Source organism: Heteronotia binoei, chromosome 4 (genome assembly GCF_032191835.1).
Source record: "Heteronotia binoei isolate CCM8104 ecotype False Entrance Well chromosome 4, APGP_CSIRO_Hbin_v1, whole genome shotgun sequence".
Lineage (NCBI taxonomy): Eukaryota > Metazoa > Chordata > Lepidosauria > Squamata > Gekkonidae > Heteronotia > Heteronotia binoei.
In genome coordinates this window covers 75,159,685-75,181,732 of record NC_083226.1, presented here as the reverse complement: position 1 = coordinate 75,181,732, position 22,048 = coordinate 75,159,685, and the positions used below count along the sequence as shown (strand labels likewise).

The 22,048-nt window shown below is 44.3% G+C and overlaps 1 protein-coding gene across 2 annotated transcripts in view; it reads left to right on the top strand.

The window, feature by feature from the left end:
- Positions 1-22,048, top strand: part of SLC28A3 (solute carrier family 28 member 3) — a 95,546-nt gene that overhangs the window by 43,402 nt on the left and 30,096 nt on the right. For both annotated transcript variants that reach the window (XM_060235412.1, XM_060235411.1), the window contains 4 exons: positions 6,166-6,246; positions 17,971-18,051; positions 19,006-19,131; positions 20,001-20,131. In XM_060235412.1, coding sequence (XP_060091395.1) covers positions 6,166-6,246; positions 17,971-18,051; positions 19,006-19,131; positions 20,001-20,131 — 419 coding nt within the window. The remainder of the gene's footprint in view (positions 1-6,165; positions 6,247-17,970; positions 18,052-19,005; positions 19,132-20,000; positions 20,132-22,048) is intronic.

The window sequence follows — 22,048 nt, the reverse complement described above, 5'->3', positions numbered from 1 at the left end:
ACAGAAACCTGGAATGCCAGTGTACAGGTTTTTAGCCTAGCCTTCTTCCTTATGTAAGCCCCGTGCCGCAGAGTGGTAAAGCTGCAGTACTGCAGTCGAAGCCCTCTGCTCATGACCTAAGTTTGATTCCAGCAGAAGCTGGTTCAGGTAGCCGGCTCAAGGTTGACTCAGCCTTCCATCCTTCTGAGGTTGGTAAAATGAGTACCCAGCTTGCTGGGAGGAAAGTGTAATGACCGGGGAAAGCAATGGCAAACCACCCCATAAAAAGGTCTGCCATGAAAACGTTGTGAAAGTGCATCACCCCAGAGTCCGAAAGGACTGGTGCTTGCACAGGGGACCTTTCCTTTCCTTTTCTTCCTTATGCATGGATTTTCTATAGGTTCTTTATTTCACAAGGCAGTGTTCCATCATATGAGCCTCCATCAAAAATCTAAAATGGTATAATTCAGACACATATTTATTGCATCAGATGTGAGCATCTAAGAGAATGGTTCAGGCAGAAGATATTTTCAGCAACATTGGCTTTGGGACCTACTTTTCTCTGTGAATTAATTTATTGGAAACATTACAAGAATGAGATGCTTGCTGTTTTCTAGCTTCTTATAAAGGAACCCTCTTTCTGTTCTGCTGCTTTTGAAAAGCTTTGAAAAGATATGCCAAACATAATAAATTATAATTTGCAATGTTGAGGGGAGCACACTTTCTTACTGGCCAGTGCAAGGGTCATGAACATATCACTTCACTTTCTTTTAAAACCAAACTGCTCTTTACTTTGCCTTCACCTACAAGCAGGGAACATATAGAAAGGAATGTTATTTGAAGAACATTCTGTGCTCCTTCTTACTCTTGCACAGGCCTTGAATTCTCTGCTCCCTCACCACAATAAACAAAGGCATTCTTGAGAAAGATGGATGTCCCTGAATGACAAAGGAGCTGAATGCTATTATGTGCTCTATTAATAACCAAGGCTCTTGTATGGGAAGCTGCTATGCAAGTATCCTTGATTTATTATTGTCACTGCAATATTGGTCCTATAGTATAAGCCATCATTGTATTGGTTTGCAATTGTATTGCAAATCAGGCCAATAGTTCCCAAACTGTATGCCATGAGAGAATATAAGAGTATCTTAAAAACAACTTGCACTCTTTGGCTGCATTCAGGTGTCAGTTTAAACCAACATTAAATTTTAGTAAACATAAACCTGGATTAACATCTGGATTAAATGTTGATATAAAATGGGGAGGAGGGATTCCAGTTAACCTATGCACCTGTATTCATGTGTCACTATTAACCAGAGTTGATTTCCAAAGGGAATTCTTCATATGAGATGTGAAGGTTGAAGAGAGAGACAGGCATATGGTAGCAGCAAACCCAGGTTTGTGCATGTTCTTAACATCAGTTTAAAGCAGGGGTGGGGAACCTCTGTCCCAAGGGCCATATATACGGCTCTCAAGATGATATTGATGATGATGATGATGATGATGATGATGATGATGATGATGATGATGATGATGATGATGATATTGGATTTATATCCCGCCCTCCACTCCGAAGAGTCTCAGAGCGGCTCACAATCTCCTTTACCTTCCTCCCCCACAACAGACACCCTGTGAGGTAGGTGGGGCTGGAGAGGGCTCTCACAGCAGCTGCCCTTTCAAGGACAACCTCTGCCAGAGCTATGGCTGACCCAAGGCCATTCCAGCAGGTGCAAGTGGAGGAGTGCGGAATCAAACCCGGTTCTCCCAGATAAGAGTCCTCACACTTAACCACTACACCAAACTGGCTCTCCCACTTGGTGTGGCCCTCGGGGATTGCTGGACAGATAGATTGCCATGTGGCAGCCTCCCTGGGGCCTGGCTGGCCAGCGAGGATTGTGGGGCCCAGCCGCGCTGTGCAGCAGCCTCCCCAGGGCTAGGCAGGGATCACAGGGCCCTGATGTACTGTGCGGCAGACTCGCTGGGGCCTGGCTGGCCGGCCAGAATTGCTACAGGGCCTGGAAAAGTTACTGTCACAGTTCAGTTTGCACTTGATTATCCCAGATGGTCTGGCTTAATATGCTAATATTAGGGATGTTATCTAATATGATACTGAGTTCTTGCCTAGGGTGGTGGGCCGTGTGTGTGTACACGCCAGATTAGGCTCTCCCAACATGTAGAATAGAAAATAATTATTTGCATTAATTTTGCTGGCCTGAATCGTTCTCTCTCGACAAAGCACTGTTTTTTAAGTTGATAATTTTTATGGACCACAAATTATGTTATAAATATCCATATGGCCCTTGGCAGAAAAAAGGTTCCCCACCCCTGGTTTAAAGTGATGTCTGAATGCAGCCTTGCATTTTGAAGTAGTAAGGCTCCATGTGTCATTAACAGCCATTTCTCTGCCAAAATAGGGGCAGCGACTGTGGTAAAAAGGCCCCACATGCACCTGTGTCTGCCACAGCAAATGTTGCAACTTACTACACTGTAATTAGGAGCTCACCTCTTCTACTGTTTTCCAATATTCTCCAGCATATCCAAGATTATTCTCTGCTGCCACCACTAGGTCATTAGTTAAAAGTACATTCATCTGGTAACCTGGACCCAGACTTTTAAGATACTTTTTCCAAACTAAAAATAATTTATCCTCTATATCCAACTTGGAAGTAGGAAAACCTTCAAATCTTGCTCTTGAGAGATCAGGTAGCAAGCAGCTATCTGCCTTCCTTCTGTATCTTGGTATGCACAAGCCAACTGGTTTAAGCTTTAAGCTCAGTAGACACCAACCCCTCACCGTATTTTCACAAAAGAAAAAACATGTGCTTAGTTGTACATGCCATCATTGATTACAGTAAGAGCAACAACTAACAGCATCTGAGCAAAATAAAATAGGCATAAAAACTAAATCCTCTATCCCTAGAAATAAAGTGTTTCCTTACGAAAATGAAGTATTATCATAATCTTAAGGGTTTCTGATTCCTTGTTCAGATTCTGTTCTCTGCCATTTTAATGGCCTCTTTCCCTTTTTGACCATGGGCCCTCTTTTCATCCTGTGCATTTTTTTTGGGGGGGGGGGTTCCCCCAAATATGTTCTTGTATCACTCCATGTATCTCTGTATTGGCCACAGGCTATTCTTAGTAGAAATGTACAAGGCAGAAACTGGAGATGTTAACAATTGCCACTGTTGATGTGCAGCCTGTCCAGGTAAGAAAAAGGTTATTATTTTCTTGGCTGCTTCCATCAGCATATGAATCACTTCCTGCTATCTTGGCAGACTAAAACCTGGATGGGAAAAAATGGTTCTGACATTTTGACTTCCTTAGATTAGTCTCTAAGGATTAATAGAGTGCCAATAAAACAGTCACATTGCAAAAATTGTAAAACTTTACACCAGTACCTGAGGTGTAATGTCATATTGCCACGGTGACAACATCACACTGGATAGAATAAATAGACACTCAGATTTCTTGATCAAACCTGAACTACAGCTGACAGTTCCTGAGAAATCCTAGGAACATCATCATGAGTGAGAAAGCACTGAGTAAAAAAGGAGGCAAGGATGCCAGCAGACAATCATAAGTGGAATTTGCTATAGATGCCAGGAGAATGTTTGCCCAATATGACAGAAGTTGATTAAGAAAATATACACACACTTATTTAAGACATTTTGATATATTATTTATTTAGTCTGGAAAAGGTTCTGTTCTCACATCACAGCAATTTCAGTACAACCACATTAGCCTGGATTAACTGACAGCTCACTGTGAGAAAATACCTAAGGGTCAGAACACCTGGATATAATTCTAAAGTTCATTTTGGAAGTATCATAGCATTAGAGTTTGTGATGTCAGGAAAAGGAAAGCATTAGAAAATGGCCAGTCTTAGTTGCCTAAAAAAGACTTTTCAATGGTCTAATATTTAAAAATATACAATTGTATAATCACTGTAAAATCAAAAGAGTTAAGCCATTAAAACAATGAATCACTGAATCTGCTGTAACACAAAGCTAAGTTTCCATAGTTAAATTTGCTGAAAATATGCCTGGCTAAAACAGACATGATAGAAGTAAAAAATCTGGGTGGTCTAAACAAAACAAAACCACACATGCATGCATCCACAATATGGATCAGGATTGCATGAGAAAGAAAGCCTTACTGGATTTCACTGATCAAAACTAGACTCAAAACTGAACAGAAAAACTTTTTCTCTATCTCCTATAATACTGGATCTCGGTGCCACCCAATGAAGTCAGATTCAACATGGATAACAACAGATTCAATATGGATAAAAGGAAATACTTATCCAATGAGTGATTAAATTGTGGAATTCACTGCCAGTGGATGTAGTGGTGGCCATTAAAAGACAAATGCATGAAGGAGAGGTCCCATCTGTGGCTAATAGCCATGGTGACTAAAGACAAAAGATACCTCTGATACCAGTTCTAGGAGGTGCCATCACAGGAAGGCCTTGGCCTGCGTGCTCTTTTAGTTGGCCCTTCAGAGCAACTGGTTGGCCATTGTGTGAAACCAGATGCTGAACTAGGTGGGCCACAGGTCTGATCCAGCAGGGGTCTTTTTATGTTCTTACAACTCCCTATCCTGTTAACAATTTTAAAAGAAAAAAAGATGTGTTCTGTAAAACCTTTAAAAATAGGTGGACCCTCATCTTGATGTAAGGATTTTAAAGTAATTGATAATTCAATTCCTAATTTCCAAGGAAAGGGTTAGCTTTAGTATTTGTGCGGCAGCCACAAGAGGCTGAGACAAGGGAAATGGCATTGATGTGGAAGAGCCCTGCAAAAAAATGATTATTTATTTGATGGGATTTCTATCCCACACATCCACCAAGGCAGGCTCAGGAAGAGTTATAACATAAATACAATAAAATATCACAGTAAAAGTATACAATTATCCATAAAAACAATGTGAAACATACAAGTTACAGATCAAACAGATGGCGATATCTCCATGTCTGCTCACTGAAATCCAGTTTCCCGATTTTAAAGCACAGTAATATAAATCATGTGAGCAGATGAGAACAGGTCTGGACTGATTTAAAACAGATTTACCACAAGTTTACAGCAGGAGGGCCGGCCAATCATATCATATGTTCATGGCTTCAAGTTGAAAGCCTGGTGGAAGAGCTCCATTTTACAGGCCCTGCAAAACTGTAGTGGGGAGCTCATTCCACCAGGTTAGGATTGCCAGATCTGACTGAAGAAATATCTAGGGACTTTGGGGGTAGAGCCAGGAGCAAGGTTGTGACAAGCACGACTGAACTACAAAGGAAGTTCTGGCCATCACATTTAAAGGGACCGTGTGCCTTTTAAATGCCCCCATTGGAAATAATGAAGGATAGGGGCACCTTATTTGGGGGGTCATATAATTGAACCCCCAGTCCAGTCTTTTGAAAACTTGGGGGGGGGGTTGAGGAAAGGCACCAGAGACTATGCTGAAAATTTGGTGCCTCTACCTCAAAAAACGCCCCCCCTGCCCCAGATACCCACAGATTGATTCTCCATTATATCTTATGGGAACTGGTCTCCAAAGGGTATAATGGAGTGCACAGCTGACATTTACCTCCCCGCTCCCATTTCTTGATAACCCTGAAGCAGGGGGAGGGCCTCCAAACCGAGGGATCCCCTGCCCCCAGTTGGGATTGGCGACCCTACACCAGGTCAGGGTCAGAGCCAAGAAGGCCCTGGCCCTAGTTAAAGCCAGTAGGACCTCTTTTGGGCCAGGGACTACCAGCTAGTATTGATCAGCAAATCTTACTGCCCTGCATGGGACATATGGCGAGAGGCGGTTCCACAGGTATGCTGATCCCTGGCCATTCATACCTTTCCATCCACATGGAATACAAACATGCTTTGAGTGTGATCTTTTTTTTTTTTTTGGGGGGGGGGGGGGGGGGACTGTACCAAAATAGGTTTGGGAACAATCACCGCAAATTGAAGGGGACTTAGGGAAAGTAGATGATGCTACCAAAATGCTGCTCCAGTTTGGATGCGGGGCTTCTCGCCAAGAATAACGATAACTGTAATCTAATGAAGATGCTGTTATTTCTATTGCCTTTGTTCTGAACTAGAGCTCCCAGTCTTCCCTTGGGGGAGGGAATAGCTGTTAAATCGGTCTAAGTCTGTTCTTTCCACTCACTGAACTTCTTTTGTTCTGTCTCCAAATCAGGTGCTGCCCATAATTGTTTTTTTCAGCACAGTGATGTCTATGCTGTACCACATTGGATTCATGCAATGGCTTATTAAAAAGGTAACAACCCCCATGGTAAGGCAACTACAGTATTCCGAGCTTGCTTCTGTCAGTAAAAAGCAAGGTGAGGGGGCCTATTTTGGCCTTTAAGTGAGGAATCTTTGGGTACAGACCTGACAAGGGTTGCCAGCTCCAGGTTAGGAAATGCCCAGATGCCCACAGATCAATTCTTCATTGTACTCTATGGGAATTGGTCTCTATAGGGAATAAGGGAGTACTTAGCAGACATTTCCCCTCTCCCCACCCTGTTTTCTGATGACCCTGAAGCAGGGGAAGGCCTCCAAACTGAGGGATCCCCTGCCCCCACCTGGGGATTGGCAACCCTACTTCCAAACCACTCCCAATGCACTTTCCAGCTAGATTTTACTGTGTGAACTGGCAAACTCCAGGTGGAAAGTGCTTTGAAACTGGATTGAAACTGCATTATTTAACATGTACGATTGCAGCCTCTTTCTATCTACCTTCCTTCCTTCCATTTCTCTTTGTCTCTACACTTGACAGAAAATCCTTTCTTTGTGCGTATTTAAAAGTAATTGTCTACATTGCATATTGCTGTCACTTCTGTCTTGCTTTGTGTTTTCCATCTCCACATCTCCCAACTATTTCTCTTTCTCCCTCCCTCCCTACATTCATTTTTTTTTTTGAATGGGCAATGAAAACACTTTCATCCTGGAGTTGCCCTGCAGTTCTCAAGAGTACTTTTGAACAGGCGTTTTCCTGAACATGCAGATCTAAGTTTGCAATTGTAAAACATTCCCTCCGAGTTTTAAAACTACTCCCCAAAGCCACATCCATTGTTCACTTGCAGTAGTACTGATTCAGAAAGTCACTAGGTGCTCTGCTTAGAGGTGTAATGACATGTGCTCTCCTAAGGCAAAGGCAGCTGGGAGGGGAATCGGCACAGCTTCTCCGAGCCAGGCTTCCCTCACAAGGGAGGCCCAATTCAGAGGAGAATACGTCCCACCTGGCTGCTCTTGCTTTCAAGGTGAAAGCAGCCAGGTGGGGCATCAGCATGGCTTCTCCGATCATGACTCAGAGGAGAACGCTTCCACAATGCGCTCTCGGAGGAGCTCTGCACCTCCAAGAGTGCACTGCACATGCCTGGCTTGGCTGGAGCCTGCCAACCTTTCCATCTACACCACTGTGCCTGCTCTCACCATGGGCAGGGGTGCAGTGGCAGGGCAGGCACAGGTGGGTGGGGCACAGGACAGATGCCAGCCTGAGACACCCAAGGCCCTAGCACCAGGCCTGCCAGGGTTCCGGGCAGGCAAAAGTGGTGGTGGCAAAGGAAGGTAGCCTCCAAGTGGCAGAGAGGTGCACTGCCACCTCTTCAGCTGCCTGGATCCCAGGTGAAAGAGGTGAAAGGCAGGTGAAAGAGGCAGTGCACAGCAGCCATGAGCGCATCGCCGCATGGGAAACAGGAATCCTTGCCTGGAGCATCCTTCTTTTCAAATATAGAAGTAAAACTCTACAAAAGATGAGGACTAGAGATGGGCACAGACCCGAACATCGAACAAAATCTGGCCCAGACTTTACCTTGTTTGAGGTTCAGACAGTTCAGTTTAAAAATCACATGTTCAGACCAGGAAGTCTCCGAACTTTCTGCCCAGTTTGGAACCTCTTGAGCACTCTTGGCAAAGAAACTCCACCCATGGAGTTTGGTGCTGAAAAGTGGGTATGGGTGGGATATTTCCAGCCATCAAGGGACCAATAGTGACAGTCTGGAGCTGACAAGCAAGTCTGATTTCCAATGAAAGGCATCAATCTGACTTCCTCAGGATGGTGGTGGTGGGGGGCGGAATGTATATAATCATGGAGGCGCATTCTTGTCCTCTGTTTGCATCTGGTTTTTGTGAGTCTTGTTCTCCTTGAACGTGAAAGAATATCTTTTGGTGGACTGAGGGGGGGCGGGAATTACTGGGGTGGTTGGAGAAACCTGTTGAATCTCCTGACCTCTATAAAACTGTCAGAGTAAAAGCATAACCTCTCTCTTTTTTATCCTTTCCTTGCATTCAGAGCTACATTCCCCCCCCCCCCACGCCTTTTTCTTTTCTGTGAGGAGTGGGAAACATGGATAGATTTTTTTCTTTTGAAACATGTTTTCGATTTGATTTGGGGGTGGACTGTTCACTTTTGTGGGTTCTGAAAACCACCCTTTCTCTGCATGCTGACTGTGGGGTCCCCTTTCTGCTCCTCCAAAAAGCACCCCATTTCTTCCTGCATTGTTTGAGTCTCTGCCAGGGGGGGTATCCTCTCCCACTCAGGCACCCAAACTACCTACAGATTTCTGGGGAGCTTGGCTAACTGTCCTCTTCCCTGGCTGTGGGGTCTCCTTTCTGCTCCTCCAAAAAGCACCTTGTTTCTTCCTGCGTTGCTTGAGTCTCTGCCCGGGGAGTTTCCTCTCTCCTCTTCCACTCAGGCACCCAAACTATCTACAGATTTCTGTGGGGTTTGGCTAACTGCCCTCTTCCTCAGCTGTGGGGTACCCTTTCTGATCCTCAAAAAAATCTGCTACTTGGATCCCCCCCAAATCTGACATGCATGTAACATGTGGGCCATGTGGAGGGTCACCCCAGGGAGGAATTGTGTGCATTGAAGGCCTCTAGCTCACCCAGGTCAGTTTTTGTCACTTCTGAACCAGCAGAGGTGACATCCCTTTGATTTTCAAAAAGTTTAATTAGTTTAAGAAAGTAAGAAAAGAACCGTCTCTTTATTCCAACTTGGGGGGCAAAAGAAGGGGATAGGGAGTTGGGAGGTATAGAACAAATTACATTCCGGTATTATTTTATCTAGAAAAACTTTCAAAAATTATAATTCTACAATCATTTTTATTATAAATTTATCCTTGGATATTATTGTCTCAGTTACACTAAGTCCATTACACATTTTATGGTATACTCCATTTGTTAAACTTGCCCAATAAATTTGACAATCCCAATAGAGGCAGATTTTATAATATAAAATTCAGGAAAAAATGGAAAAAATAAATTCACATCAGAGAATCTTAAGAATCTTGGTTATCTAACCAGGCATAAAGTTTAATCCAACATTTTCTTGCTTCTTCTTTAGATTTTCCAGTTAACAACTGGGATTAAAAATCCATCTCTTCTGTTTCCAAAACTTTTCCCACTAAGTCCATTTTCGTGGGAATTTCCTGGGACTTCCATCTTTGCACCAGGAGAATCCTAGCAGCTGTGTTGAAGTGTGCCAACAAATGTCTCTTCTCATTGAATAGTCCTCAGGGAATATATTCAATAGAAATAGTTCTGGTTTAAAATGAATCTGTGTCTTGGTGATCTTCTGTAACATTTCATGAACCATTTTCCAGTATCTTTTCGCAGTTTCACATGACCACCACATATGAAAGAAAGAACCAATATGTTTGGTACATTTCCAGCATTTGTTGGAAATATTAGTATACATCTTACAAAGTTTCTGTGGTGTCAAATACTATCTATAAAGCATCTTATATAAATTTTCTTTGAAAGTTACTGACCTAGTTAATTTGACGTTAAGTTTCCACAGCCTCTCCCAATCTTCTAATGCAATATTATATCCAAAGTTTTTTCCCATTGAACCATACAATCTTTTACGACTTCATCTTGGGTCTTCATTTGAAGTAGATAAGCATATAATTTTGAGATTAGCTTTTCTTGTGGTCCCAACAAAATTTTATTGAATACATATTGTTCTGTATTAAAACCTGTCATCTTATCTTTAGCATATCTCGATTCAACTTGCATTCTCAACCACCAGCTCATTTTAATATCCACATTTTTCAATTCTTCTTTATTTTTCAGTTGGTTATCTTTTCCAAGCAAGTCATCACATTTATAATTCTGATTTGTCTTTAAAAGATTTGGATGAGTAAATGCTTCTACTGGTGAGACCCATCTTGAATTTTTTTGATAAATTCTCAGTTTCAACCATGTCCAAACGTGATACAAAGATTTTAGAAACCAATGATTTTTGAAATAGGAATGACCTTAAAGTCTTTGATACCAGACATCCCTTTGAAAAGCATTGCACTGAATGACCTATTTTAGGGGTCTGTAACTCAGCCCCACGAAGTCCAATGTGGACCAGACTTGGTGGGTACACTGGATACAACCTGCCATTTCGGAGCCTCAAAGCCCTGTGTGGGGCTTTTAAAAAAACTGGACCAGTTCACAAACTGGTTTGCGAACCAAGCTGTGGTTGGTTCGCGAACTGGTCCAGGAACCAGTCCAGTTCTGTTCATGAACCAAACCAACATTTTCTGGTCTGTGCCCATCCCTAGTGAGGAGCATATTTTTAAATGAAGAATCATTTTGAATGATGCAAGTTTGTAGCAGGTGGATTCAATGCTCAGTAGATCTGGAGCAAAGTTGAATGGAGAAAGGGCTATTATTATTATTAAGTTTATTTATATTCTGCCCATTCCCCCGTAGGGGCTCAGGGCGGAGCACAACATAAATAAAAATCACATTAAAATCATATATTAATAAAAGCAATTACAATTATTTCATAAACACAATAGCTCGGCAGAACAATTTTGATGAGATGGTGCAGCTAGACACTCTTTTCTCTCTATCTTTTCTCCCTATCTCACTCTTTTCTCCCTATCTTTTCCCTACCATTCTTTCTTTGTCCCACTCTTCCATTCCGTTTGTCTATCTTCCTTCCTTCCTGCCAACTACACATTCATCATACCCCTCCTGAATATTTTTTTCTAGGGCCCATTGTGTTTCCTCCTACAACGGGTTTTACTGCTAGTTCAGTATAAAAACTCATGACTTGCATGACCCCACCTAGCCCTGGCTGCTCACTGCTGTTCAACAGCAGCCGACATATGAAAGCAGGGTGGTGCAGTGATTAGTGCTTCAGACTAGGGTCTGGGAGCTCAGTTCCTCATCTTGCTATGGAAAATGACTGGGCAGTTTTGAACCAGTCACATACTTTCAGCCTAACCTACCTCACAGGGTTGTTGTGCTGATAAAAAGGAAGACAAAATAACATAAACTGCTTCAGGGCCCTCTCTGTGAAGAAAAACTGTGCTTTTTCCTAGATAGAGGCAGTGGCGGAGGAGGATGGAGATGGAAAGCTGAAGATAAGAGGGGCAGATAAAGACAGGTTGGGTGTTTGATGGGAAAGAGCTGCCAATTCCAGGTTGGGAAATTCCGAGAGATTTGAGGGGTGGATCCTGAGGAAGGTGGAGTTTGAGGAGGGGAAGGACATCTGACAGGTATTATGCCATAGACTCTACCCTCCAAAGCAGCCAGTTTTGCTATGGGAACTACTGTTGCCAACCTCCAGGTAAGGTCTGGAGATCATCCAGAATTATAATTGCTTTCTAGATGACAGAGATCAGTTCCCCTGGAGAAAATGGCTCCTTTGAAGGGTGGAGTCTATGGCATTATAACCTGCTGAGTTTGCTTCCCTCCGCAAACCTCATACTGCCAAGACTCCACCCCCACCAACTTGGAGCTGGCAACACCACAGGGAATTGATATTTGTAGTTAGGAGATCTGTTGTGATTTCTAAAGAGCTGCCGCCACCACTGCTGCTGTGGTGTGGGAGGGGGGAGTAAGGAGAGTAGAAGAGAAGATATTGAATTTATACCCCACCCTTCACTTGGAGTCTCAGAGCAGCTTACAATTTCCCTCCCTCCCTTCCTCTCCTCACAACAGACACCCTGTGAGGTAGGTGAGGCTGAGAGAGCTCTTTCAAGAACTGTGACTGACTCAAGGTCACTCAGGAGGTGCATGTGGAGGAATGGGGAATCAAACCAGTTTCTCCCAGATTAGAGTCCACGCACTTAGCCACAACACCAAACTGGCTCTCAAGAGAGTGATGGGAGGTGCAAGAGGGGAATGCAAAGAGGCCAAGAGAGTGATGGGGATGCAGAAAGAGAGTGATGAGAGAGAGGAAGTGACAGGCATGGAGGAGAAAAAAAAAGGATGGCAGGAGGGAGAAACACAGTGAGAGCAGCAGGGGGAGGAACATAAGAACATAAGAGAAGCCATGTTGGATCAGGCCAACGGCCCATCAAGTCCAACACTCTGTGTCACACAGTGGCAAAAAATGTTATATACACACATACACTGTGGCTAATAGCCACTGATGGACCTGTGCTCCATATTTTTATCTAATCCCCTCTTGAAGGTGGCTATACTTGTGGCCGCCACCACCTCCTGTGGCAGTGAATTCCACATGTTAATCACCCTTTGGGTGAAGAAGTACTTCCTTTTATCCGTCTTAACCTGTCTGCTCAGCAATTTCATCGAATGCCCACGAGTTCTTGTATTGTGAGAAAGGGAGAAAAGTACTTCTTTCTCTACTTTCTCCATCCCATGCATTATCTTGTAAACCTCTATCGTTTCTCCAAGCTAAAGAGTCCCAAGCGTTTCAACCTTTCTTCATAGGGAAAGTGCTCCAGCCCTTTAATCATTCTAGTTGCCCTTCTCTGCACCTTCTCTAAAGCTATAATATCCTTTTTGAGGTGCGGCGACCAGAACTGCACACAGTACTCCAATTGAGACCGCACCATCGATTTATACAGGGGCATTATGATACTGGCTGATTTGTTTTCAATTCCCTTCCTAATAATTCCCAGCATGGCATTGGCCTTTTTTATTGCAAACGCACACTGTCTTGACACTTTCAGTGAGTAATCTATCATGACCCCAAGATCTCTCTCTTGATCAGTCTGTGCCAGTTCACACCCCATCAACTTGTATTTGTAGCTGGGATTCTTAGCCCCAATGTGCATTACTTTGCACTTGGCCACATTGAACCGCATCTGCCATGTTGACGCCCACTCACCCAGCCTCAACAGATCCCTTTGGAGTTCCTCACAATCCTCTCTGGTTCTCACCACCCTGAACAATTTAGTGTCATCCGCAAACTTGGCCACTTCACTGCTCACTCCCAACTCTAAATCATTTATGAACAAGTTAAAGAGCATGGGACCCAGTACCGAGCCCTGTGGCACCCCACTGCTTACCGTCCTCCACTGCGAAGACTGCCCATTTATACTCACTCTCTGCTTCCTATTACTCAGCCAGTTTTTGATCCACAAGAGGACCTGTCCTTTTACTCCATGATTCTCAAGCTTTCTAAGGAGCCTTTGATGAGGAACTTTATCAAAAGCTTTCTGGAAGTCAAGGTAAACAACATCTATCGGGTCTCCTTTGTCCACATGTTTGTTCACCCCCTCAAAGAAATGCAACAGGTTAGTGAGGCAAGATCTTCCCTTGCAGAACCCATGCTGAGTCTTCCTCAATAACCCGTGTTCATCAATGTGCCTACTCATTCTGTCCTTGATAATGGTTTCTACCAACTTTCCCGGTATTGAAGTCAGACTGACTGGCCTGTAATTTCCCGGATCTCCTCTGGAACCTTTTTTAAAGATGGGGGTGACATTTGCTACCTTCCAGTCCTCAGGAATGGAGGCAGATTTCAATGAAAGATTACAGATTTTTGTTAGAAGATCCACAAGTTCAACTTTGAGTTCCTTCAGAACTCTCGGATGTATGCCAACCGGACCCGGTGACTTATTAGTTTTTAATTTGTCTATCAGTTGTAGGACCTCCTCATTTGTCACCTCAATCTGACTCAGGTCTTTCAACACCCCTTCCAAAATTAGTGGTTCTGGGGTGGGCAAAAAGTTCTCTTCTTCTACAGTGAAGACGGAGGCAAAAAATTCATTTAGCTTCTCAGCCATTTCCCTATCCTCCTTCAGTAATCCTTTTACCCCATGGTCATCCAAGGGCCCCACTGCCTCCCTGGCTGGTTTCCTACTTCTAATATATTTGAAGAAAGTTTTATTGTTGGTCTTTATGTTTTTTGCAATATGCTCCTCATAGTCCCTTTTTGCCTGCCTGATCACAGTCTTGCATTTGATTTGCCACAGCCTGTGTTCCCTTTTACTAATCTCACTTGGACTGGTTTTCCACCGCTTAAAGGAGTCCTTCTTACCTTTTACAGCTTCCATTACTTTGTTTGTTAACCACGCAGGCCTTTTCTTATGCCTGTTTGTGCCTTTCCTAACTTGTGGTATGTATTTTATCTGAGCTTCTAGGATTATAGTTTTAAATAGCGTCCAAGCTTCCCCAAGGGTTTTGACCGTATGTACCTTTCCTTTCAGTTTCTTCCTCACATGCCTCCTCATCTCAGTGTATTTACCCCTTTTAAAGTTAAACGTGGTTGTGGTGGTCTTTTTGGACAACTCCCTATTTATACAAACGGTGAAATCAATAACATTATGGTCACTGCTCCCAAGCGGCGCAATCACTTTTACATCTCTCACCAAGTCTTGGGCATTACTTAGGACCAAATCCAGGATCGCCCCACCCCTGGTAGGTTCTGAGACCATCTGCTCCATAGCACAGTCATTGAGAGCATCAAGAAACTCAATCTCTTTCTCTCGACCAGAACACATATTGACCCAATCAATCTGCGGGTAGTTAAAATCACCTATTACAACACAGTTTTTACGTTTAGCCGCTATCTTTAAGCCTTCCATCATATTATAATCGTCCTCTCTCTTTTGATTTGGTGGGCGATAACAAACTCCCATAGTTAAATTTCCTTTGGGGCCCTCTATTTCAACCCAAAGCATTTCTAAAAGTGAATCTAATTCTCTGATCTCAGCCTTACTGGACCGTATATCCTCTCTGACATACAGAGCCACCCCACCTCCAACCCTTCCCTCCCTATCCTTCCGATATAGCTTATATCCAGGAATCACCGTGTCCCACTGATTCTCCTCATTCCACCAAGTTTCTGAAATTCCCACAATGTCTATGTTTTCTCCCAACACTAAACATTCCAATTCACCAACTTTACTTTGAACACTTCTAGCATTTTCATACAAACATCTATAATTTCCCAGGCGAGCTAGGCCCGCCACCTTCCTCCTGCCGCCTCGAGACACTGGCAGACAGTCCATATTGTTTGTCACCTTCACAGTGGACAACTCCGGTCCGTTACCCGGTAGAAAAATAGTAGCTAACCCTTCATCTCTTTGAGACGAGTCCTCCCGAACCAGAGACATTTCATCTCCTGTCGGCTTTCCCCCAAGATTTAGTTTAAAAACTGCTCTGCCACCTTTTTGATTTTAAGCGCCAGCAGCCTGGTTCCATCTGGGGACAAGTGGAGACCGTCTCTTTTGTACAGCTCCCGCTTGTTCCAGAAAGCATCCCAGTGCCTAACAAACTTAAACCCTTCCTCCTTACACCATCGTCTCATCCACACATTGAGACTTCTAATTTGTGCCTGTCTCTCCTGCCCTGCACGTGGAACAGGTAGCACTTCCGAGAAGGCTACCTTGGAGGTCCTGGCCTTAAGTCTCCTGCCTAGCAGCCTAAATTTTTCCTCCAGGACCTCACGACTGCATTTCCCCACATCGTTGGTGCCAACATGCACCACGACCACAGGCTCCTCCCCAGCACTGTCTATCAGTCTATCTACTACACGCGTAATGTCCGCTACCTTCGCACCAGGCAGGCAAGTCACCATACAGTCAGTACGCGGTTTCGCCACCCGGCTGTCTACTTGCCTAATGATCGAATCACCAACTACCAATACCCCCCCTCTCCCCCTGCTCAGGGATGGTTCCTTGGCGCGAAAGGATTCCCGCTCACCAACCGAAGAAGAGGTCCCTTCTGAGGGCGCATTCCCCTTATCCTCAGCACGGTGCCCTGTTCCCTCTCGACCCTCACGCTCTCTGGCAGCAACGGGGCTGCTACGTTCAGAGCGGGGCTCATCTAATACGCCCCCGAGAGTCTTCCCCAAGTGCCTAACTGACCGTCTCTGCTTCTCCAGGGCAGTCACCTCGGCCTCAAGGGTACGAACTCGTTCCCTGAGGACCAGGAGCTCCTTGCATCGAGCACACACCCAAGACTTCTGTCCTTTGGGCAGATAGTCATACATGTGACACTCAGTGCAAAACACTGGAAAGCCCCCAACCCCCTGCTGGCATTCTATCTTCATTGTATATATATATATTAAAATATACAGTCCTCTTTAAATGCTGTTTAAGTGGCTCCCCTTCTGGCGGGTCAACTTACCTTACCTCAACTTACCTTATTGGGAACTTACCTTATTTGGAGAACAAGGAAGCCAGGGATCTGGGTTCCTGCTCCTTAGGGAGCCCCTAGGTGAAGAGCCACAGGCCAAGAGCCCTTTAGCTCTCCCCCTTCGGCTCGCGCCAAAGGCTCGCGCCTTTGGCAAGGCGCAGCTTAAAATGCAAAGAGGTGGAGCAGAGGCACTCCTCAGCAATCACTCTCAATCAGCAGCAATCACTCTCAATCTCTTTCACCCTTAAGGCAGTCAACCAAACAAAGAGCAGTCAACCAAACAAAGAGCAGTTCCCCAGCTATCACACCTTAGAATTTTAGGCAGCCCCACAAACCTTAGAATGTAGTCCTTCAAAACTCAGAAATTCTCAGCAATTTCTCCAGCTGTCTCAGCTATCAGAGCTGCTCTGCTCTGCTCCTCTCAGACCTCTGTGAGATGTGCTCAGCCTTTGGCAAGGCGCAGCTTAAAAGGAAACAAATCAGGAAAGAGCAGGATAGATGCCCCACGTTTCTCAGAGGTCCTCACTTGTTAAATATTATAAACTACTCCTATCTTTAATCAATGTGTTTCCCGCCTGGCTGCTGTGGCAGATAACCCTGCATAAAGAGTGATTTATATATTTGATGTAATAGCACAAGTCAGCTCAATGACTACTGAAACGAAGGTGTTTCCCACACAGGGATAGGTTTGTGTAGTTTCCCGACTGCTGCTGTGACTGACAATGCAGATTATAGAAACAGGGCTTCCACATGTCAGATTTCTCTGTAGTTTCCCTGCTACAGTCCCTCAGCAGCAATAGCCACTCCCCCAACCCGCACCACCAGAGCTTTTTTTAAAAACTGGGCAACTGAATATCACAAAAAAGCAACGTAACTATTGGTGTATCAGGTTTTCTGAATCCTCTCTCCTTTTTTTTTAAAGTAAATCTCAGACCTTTTTTGTTGCATTTATGTCTTCCCCCTTATATCTGTACAACAAAAAGGGCTAGAGAGTTTTCTATTTAAAAAGAAAGCTAAATTTCACAGAACAGGATACACAGATTCTTTGATTGCTATAATGCTATTCAGTTGCTTATTAAAAATGACAACACCCTGCCCATGATAGGGAGAAGATATGGCCACTGTGGGGATAGGGGCAGGGAAAATGGCTGCTGGGTGGGCAGAACTAGGAGGAGAAATTTAATCTTTCTTACCTACATGACAGCCATCAAGGCTTTGCTGCAATTGTTCCCAAAACTTTGCAGCAAAATAGGTTTAGAAAAGATCAGAGAAAAGCTGAACAAAACCTGGGAGGTTCATTAATGCAGCATGGTTCTGTGGGGAAGCAGAGGAGGGGGCAATAGCCCTGAACCTGGGGAACATAACCCTTGCAGAAATGGCCAAAGAACAAGCTACCTTGGCCCAACTAAAGTAGCTATTAGTTCTTCCTAGCAACTTCACTGGGCCGGTATACCCCACACCTTGAGATTGGCTGCACTGTAACACAATAACATATGAATGGCATACAAAAAATAATAATAATCCAAAAGTAGAAATGGTTAACTTGGGAAGGAAGAGACACATTCAAGATACAAACATTGTACTTCAAGCATTTCATAAATGATGAACAAGCCTGAAAACACCAAAACATTGTTTTCCTCATAAATATCTTTCCTTTTCCTAGGTGGGATGGATAATGCAAATTACTCTTGGAACAACTCCTGTTGAATCTTTAGTGGCAGCTGGCAACATATTTGTGGGACAGGTAAATGACAGAGAAAATCAAGGTAACAGTCTTGATGCAGATTAGAAATTGGCACAGTAGTAAAGGATCACTGCACAAAACCTCCCCTTCTCTCCAAGACAGAAAGGAGCAAGAGAAATATGCTTCCTTTGAAACAATGAAAAAATTCCTTGTAGATAGTGAATTTTCCAACAGTGAGACAAAAATGGATTTACTACTGAAATGAGAAATAGAAAAACAGATAGGGAGCGGTGGGGTACTACCATGGCACAGTGGTAAAACATCTTTTTTTTTTTTTTTTGCATGCAGAGAGTCCTGGGTTCAATCCCCAGAATCTCCATTAAAAAGCATCAGGTAGGCATTAATGTGAAGGATGCTTGCCTAAGACCCTGGAAAGCAAGTCAAAATAGACAAACCTGATACTGATAAATGAGTGGTCTGAATAAGCTGCTTCAAGTGCTCACAAGTAGCTTGGAGACAGCCAAGAGTCATAGACGAGGATGACACTTTTTAGAGCTTCTAGAACACTAAAAAGAATCCTCTGGGTATCTGAAGTATTTCTGGTTTGCAAAACCCAAAAGAACCCAGGCTAAAATGATTGAATCTGGATTTCATTAACAGGTAAAGTACTACAATGCGACTGGGTCCAGACCGGCAGTTTGAGGCGACATAGGGATGGCCCGCAGAGAGATTAAAAAATCAAGTCCAGACACAAACATCTAGAGACCATCCCACTTCATTGTGCCCCCAAATGCCAAAGCGCTTCCCTACCACCTTTCCCAGCTGTCTGAATGGCTGGTCTGACCGCACCTCCGGGATGCAGCGGGCTATGCACAATCTGATACCCCTAGGGCGCTTCTCTTTCTGCTGGCTTACTTCAAGATAGGAGGCTGCCGCCTCAAGCTGTCAGACTGGACCCAGCCTAATAGAAGCCTTCATAATGAATTTATTTGCTTGTTTGCTTTTCTCCTCCAGACAGAATCTCCTCTCCTGGTGAAGCCATATCTGCCATATGTCACCAAGTCTGAACTCCATGCTATCATGACAGCAGGGTTTTCTACCATTGCTGGGAGTGTCTTAGGAGCATATATTTCTTTTGGGGTAAGCAATACAAATAAAGGACAAACACCAGCTCTTTTTCTAGCAGTTCCTTTTTCTGAAAGAATTTCTTTGCCCCCCACTACTGCTGCTGCTGCTGCTTAAAGCATTCATGTGGACCCTTGCCTAAGACCCTGGAAAGCATGTTAGAATAGACAAAACTGACATTGATAAATGAGTGGTCTGAATAAGCTGCTGCTATTCAGTAGTAGTAGTAGTAAACAGAAGTATTAAACTGAACAAACACACCAACAAAACATTCCAAGAGAAGAATACTAAAAGTTTTCTTCTTGTTTTTTTGTGTGCTTTGGTTTAATTGAAATTTTTATCACCACTAGGGAGGAAATTACTAGGTAAGGGATAGGAAGGAGTGTTCTCAAAAGGCCTATACTGTCACCATCACCATGTGTGGGAGGAAAAGCCCTAGGAGAACAAAGATCTCCTCTAGGTGTTCCAAGTTTCCACTGTATATGGTTCCAGCAGTTGTCCAGTATCAATGATTACTGTAGCTTACCCCACATCTGGAAAAGAAAAGAATTCTTGTGAAGATAAACATTAAACTTGCTTACATTTATGTCTTTTTAGATCATGGGGTTCTTTTTTTCCCCTTACCTGCACAAGTCTTGCAATCCATTTCTAGAATCCTCTGAGACTTTTTTTTCCTACTTAGTATCTCCTTTTGCCACTTACAAAGCCCTGATCCACAGACCTTCTGTAAAATAGTTACGTTCCCCACCTTTCATTCTGTGCTGTTTTGGATTGAATGACCACATTAAAGTTGTTAATTTTTAACCAGTTCATCTATAGGGTTTGTTCTTTAATGATCCTTAACACTGTCCCCCTTTTACCTTTATGTCATTTGAAATTTCAAGGTTTCAGCTTCTCACCTATTAACTGCTTCTGTGATGTCAGCACCAGCAGCTTTGGCTATCTCCAAACTCTTTTGGCCTGAGACTGAACATCCCCAGATAACCACACAGCAGGGTACAAAAATAGAGAAAGGGTAAGTAGGTCTCCATTTCTATGATGACAATGTGTAACCAAGACTGAAAATAGTTATACAAACAGACAGTGTCGGCCCTAGGGTGTGTGGCACCCCAGGCAGGCTACCTGCCCGCCAGCCCACTGCCACCACCTCCACCCACTTTCTGCAGCACCACAATGCGGCACCGTGCTCTGTCGCCCGCCCCCCCAGCACAGTCAGAGGAACACTGCGATGAGGCTTGGCCCTACCCACTTCGCAAAGCCCAGGGCTTCTTCTAAGTTGTTTGAAGAGTGCGTTGGAGGAGGCTTCTCCCCCTCACTTCCAGAAGGAAGTGAGGGAGGAGCAAAACTCCTCCAGCATGCTCTTCAAACAACTTAGAAGAAGCCTGGGGCCCTTGCAAAGCAGGTAGGGCCGAGCCTTGTCGCTCCTCTGATGGCGCGGGTGGGGGGGCAGAGCTAGGGTTGCCAAGTCCAATTAAAGAAAAATCTGGGGACTTTGGGGGCGGAGCCAGAAAACTTTGGGGGTGGAGCCAGGAGACATTGGGGGTGGAGCCAGGAACAAGGATGTGACAAGCATAATTGAACTCCAAAGGAGTTCTGGCCATCACATTTAAAGGGACGGCACACCTTTTCAATGCTTTCCTTCCATAGGAAATAATGAAGGATAGGGGCACCATCTTTTGGGGCTCATAGAATTGGACCCCCTGGTCCAATCTTCTTGAAACTTGGGGGGTATTTTGGGGAGAGGCACTAGATGTTATACTAAAAATTTGATGCCTCTACCTCAAAAAATAGCCCCCCCAGAGCCCCCAATACCCACGGATCAATTCCCTATTATTCCCTATGGGAATCGTTCTCCATAGGGAATAATAGAGTGCCCAGTAGACATTTCCCTCCCCCCCCCACGCTTTCTAAAGGGGGGGAGGGCCTCCAAACCAGGGAATCCCCTACCCCCTCTCTCTCACACACACAAATACTTACCAGATTGGAGAACTCTACTTGCTGTGAAAACGAAAGAAAAAAGGGAGGGGCTGTTCTCCGAAGCTCTTCCTGCTTCTTGCCCAGCCTTAAAGGGGCCACACATTTTACAAACGGCTCAGGATCTCAACAATATGAAGCCTGCAGGTATGTTCTTCCCCCCCTCCACCCCCCCACCCCCGCTTCCCGATTTCTGGAGGGCGGGAGATTAGGCTGCGAACCCAGAAGTCCCCCGCCAGAGCGGGGGGTTGGGAAGCCTAGGCAGAGCACAGTGCTGCACTGTGCTGGGGAAGGGAGGGGGCGGGTGGTGGTGGCAATGACAGGGGGGAGACAAACAGGCAATTGTCTTAGGCAGGGGGGGAGCCCAATTAGGTGCTTGCCCTTCCCGGCAATTGCCTAGTTTGCCTAGTGGGCAAGCTGGCCCTGAAAACAGATTAGTGTTCTACTGGCAAGGGTTAAGGAAGTATCTGTAAACAAAAAGAAATGCAATGGACATTGAATGAATACCATGGGGATAAATTTATTTCTAGTTACAAGTGCCTTAGGAAAACTGCACTAATTGATCTGGTCATTACCAATTAGCACTGTGACTGCTGCTTATATTAACCTTTACAACTCTATTACTACAGTCACAGGAGAACAACAAATTCTGGGTCCACATGGAGCCACACAGCACTCTATGTGAGATATGTAACCCATGTCAAACGTGACTTGGATTTGCACACATGGCCTACCAAATATCACTGATTCTATCACACATTCTTTTGATCCCATAAGTTGTCTAAGAAATAGTCCTTCTGTAGCCCACCCCAGTGCAACTGAAAGGCAATCATTACTGAGACAAATGGTCAGAGCCCTGAAAATCCTGTGTGATAGGAAGAATGGCACCAGCTACATGTCTTCCTACCTGTATGCCTATTCCAGAAAAAGTAGGTGCTGCTGAATTTCAGACTCTCAC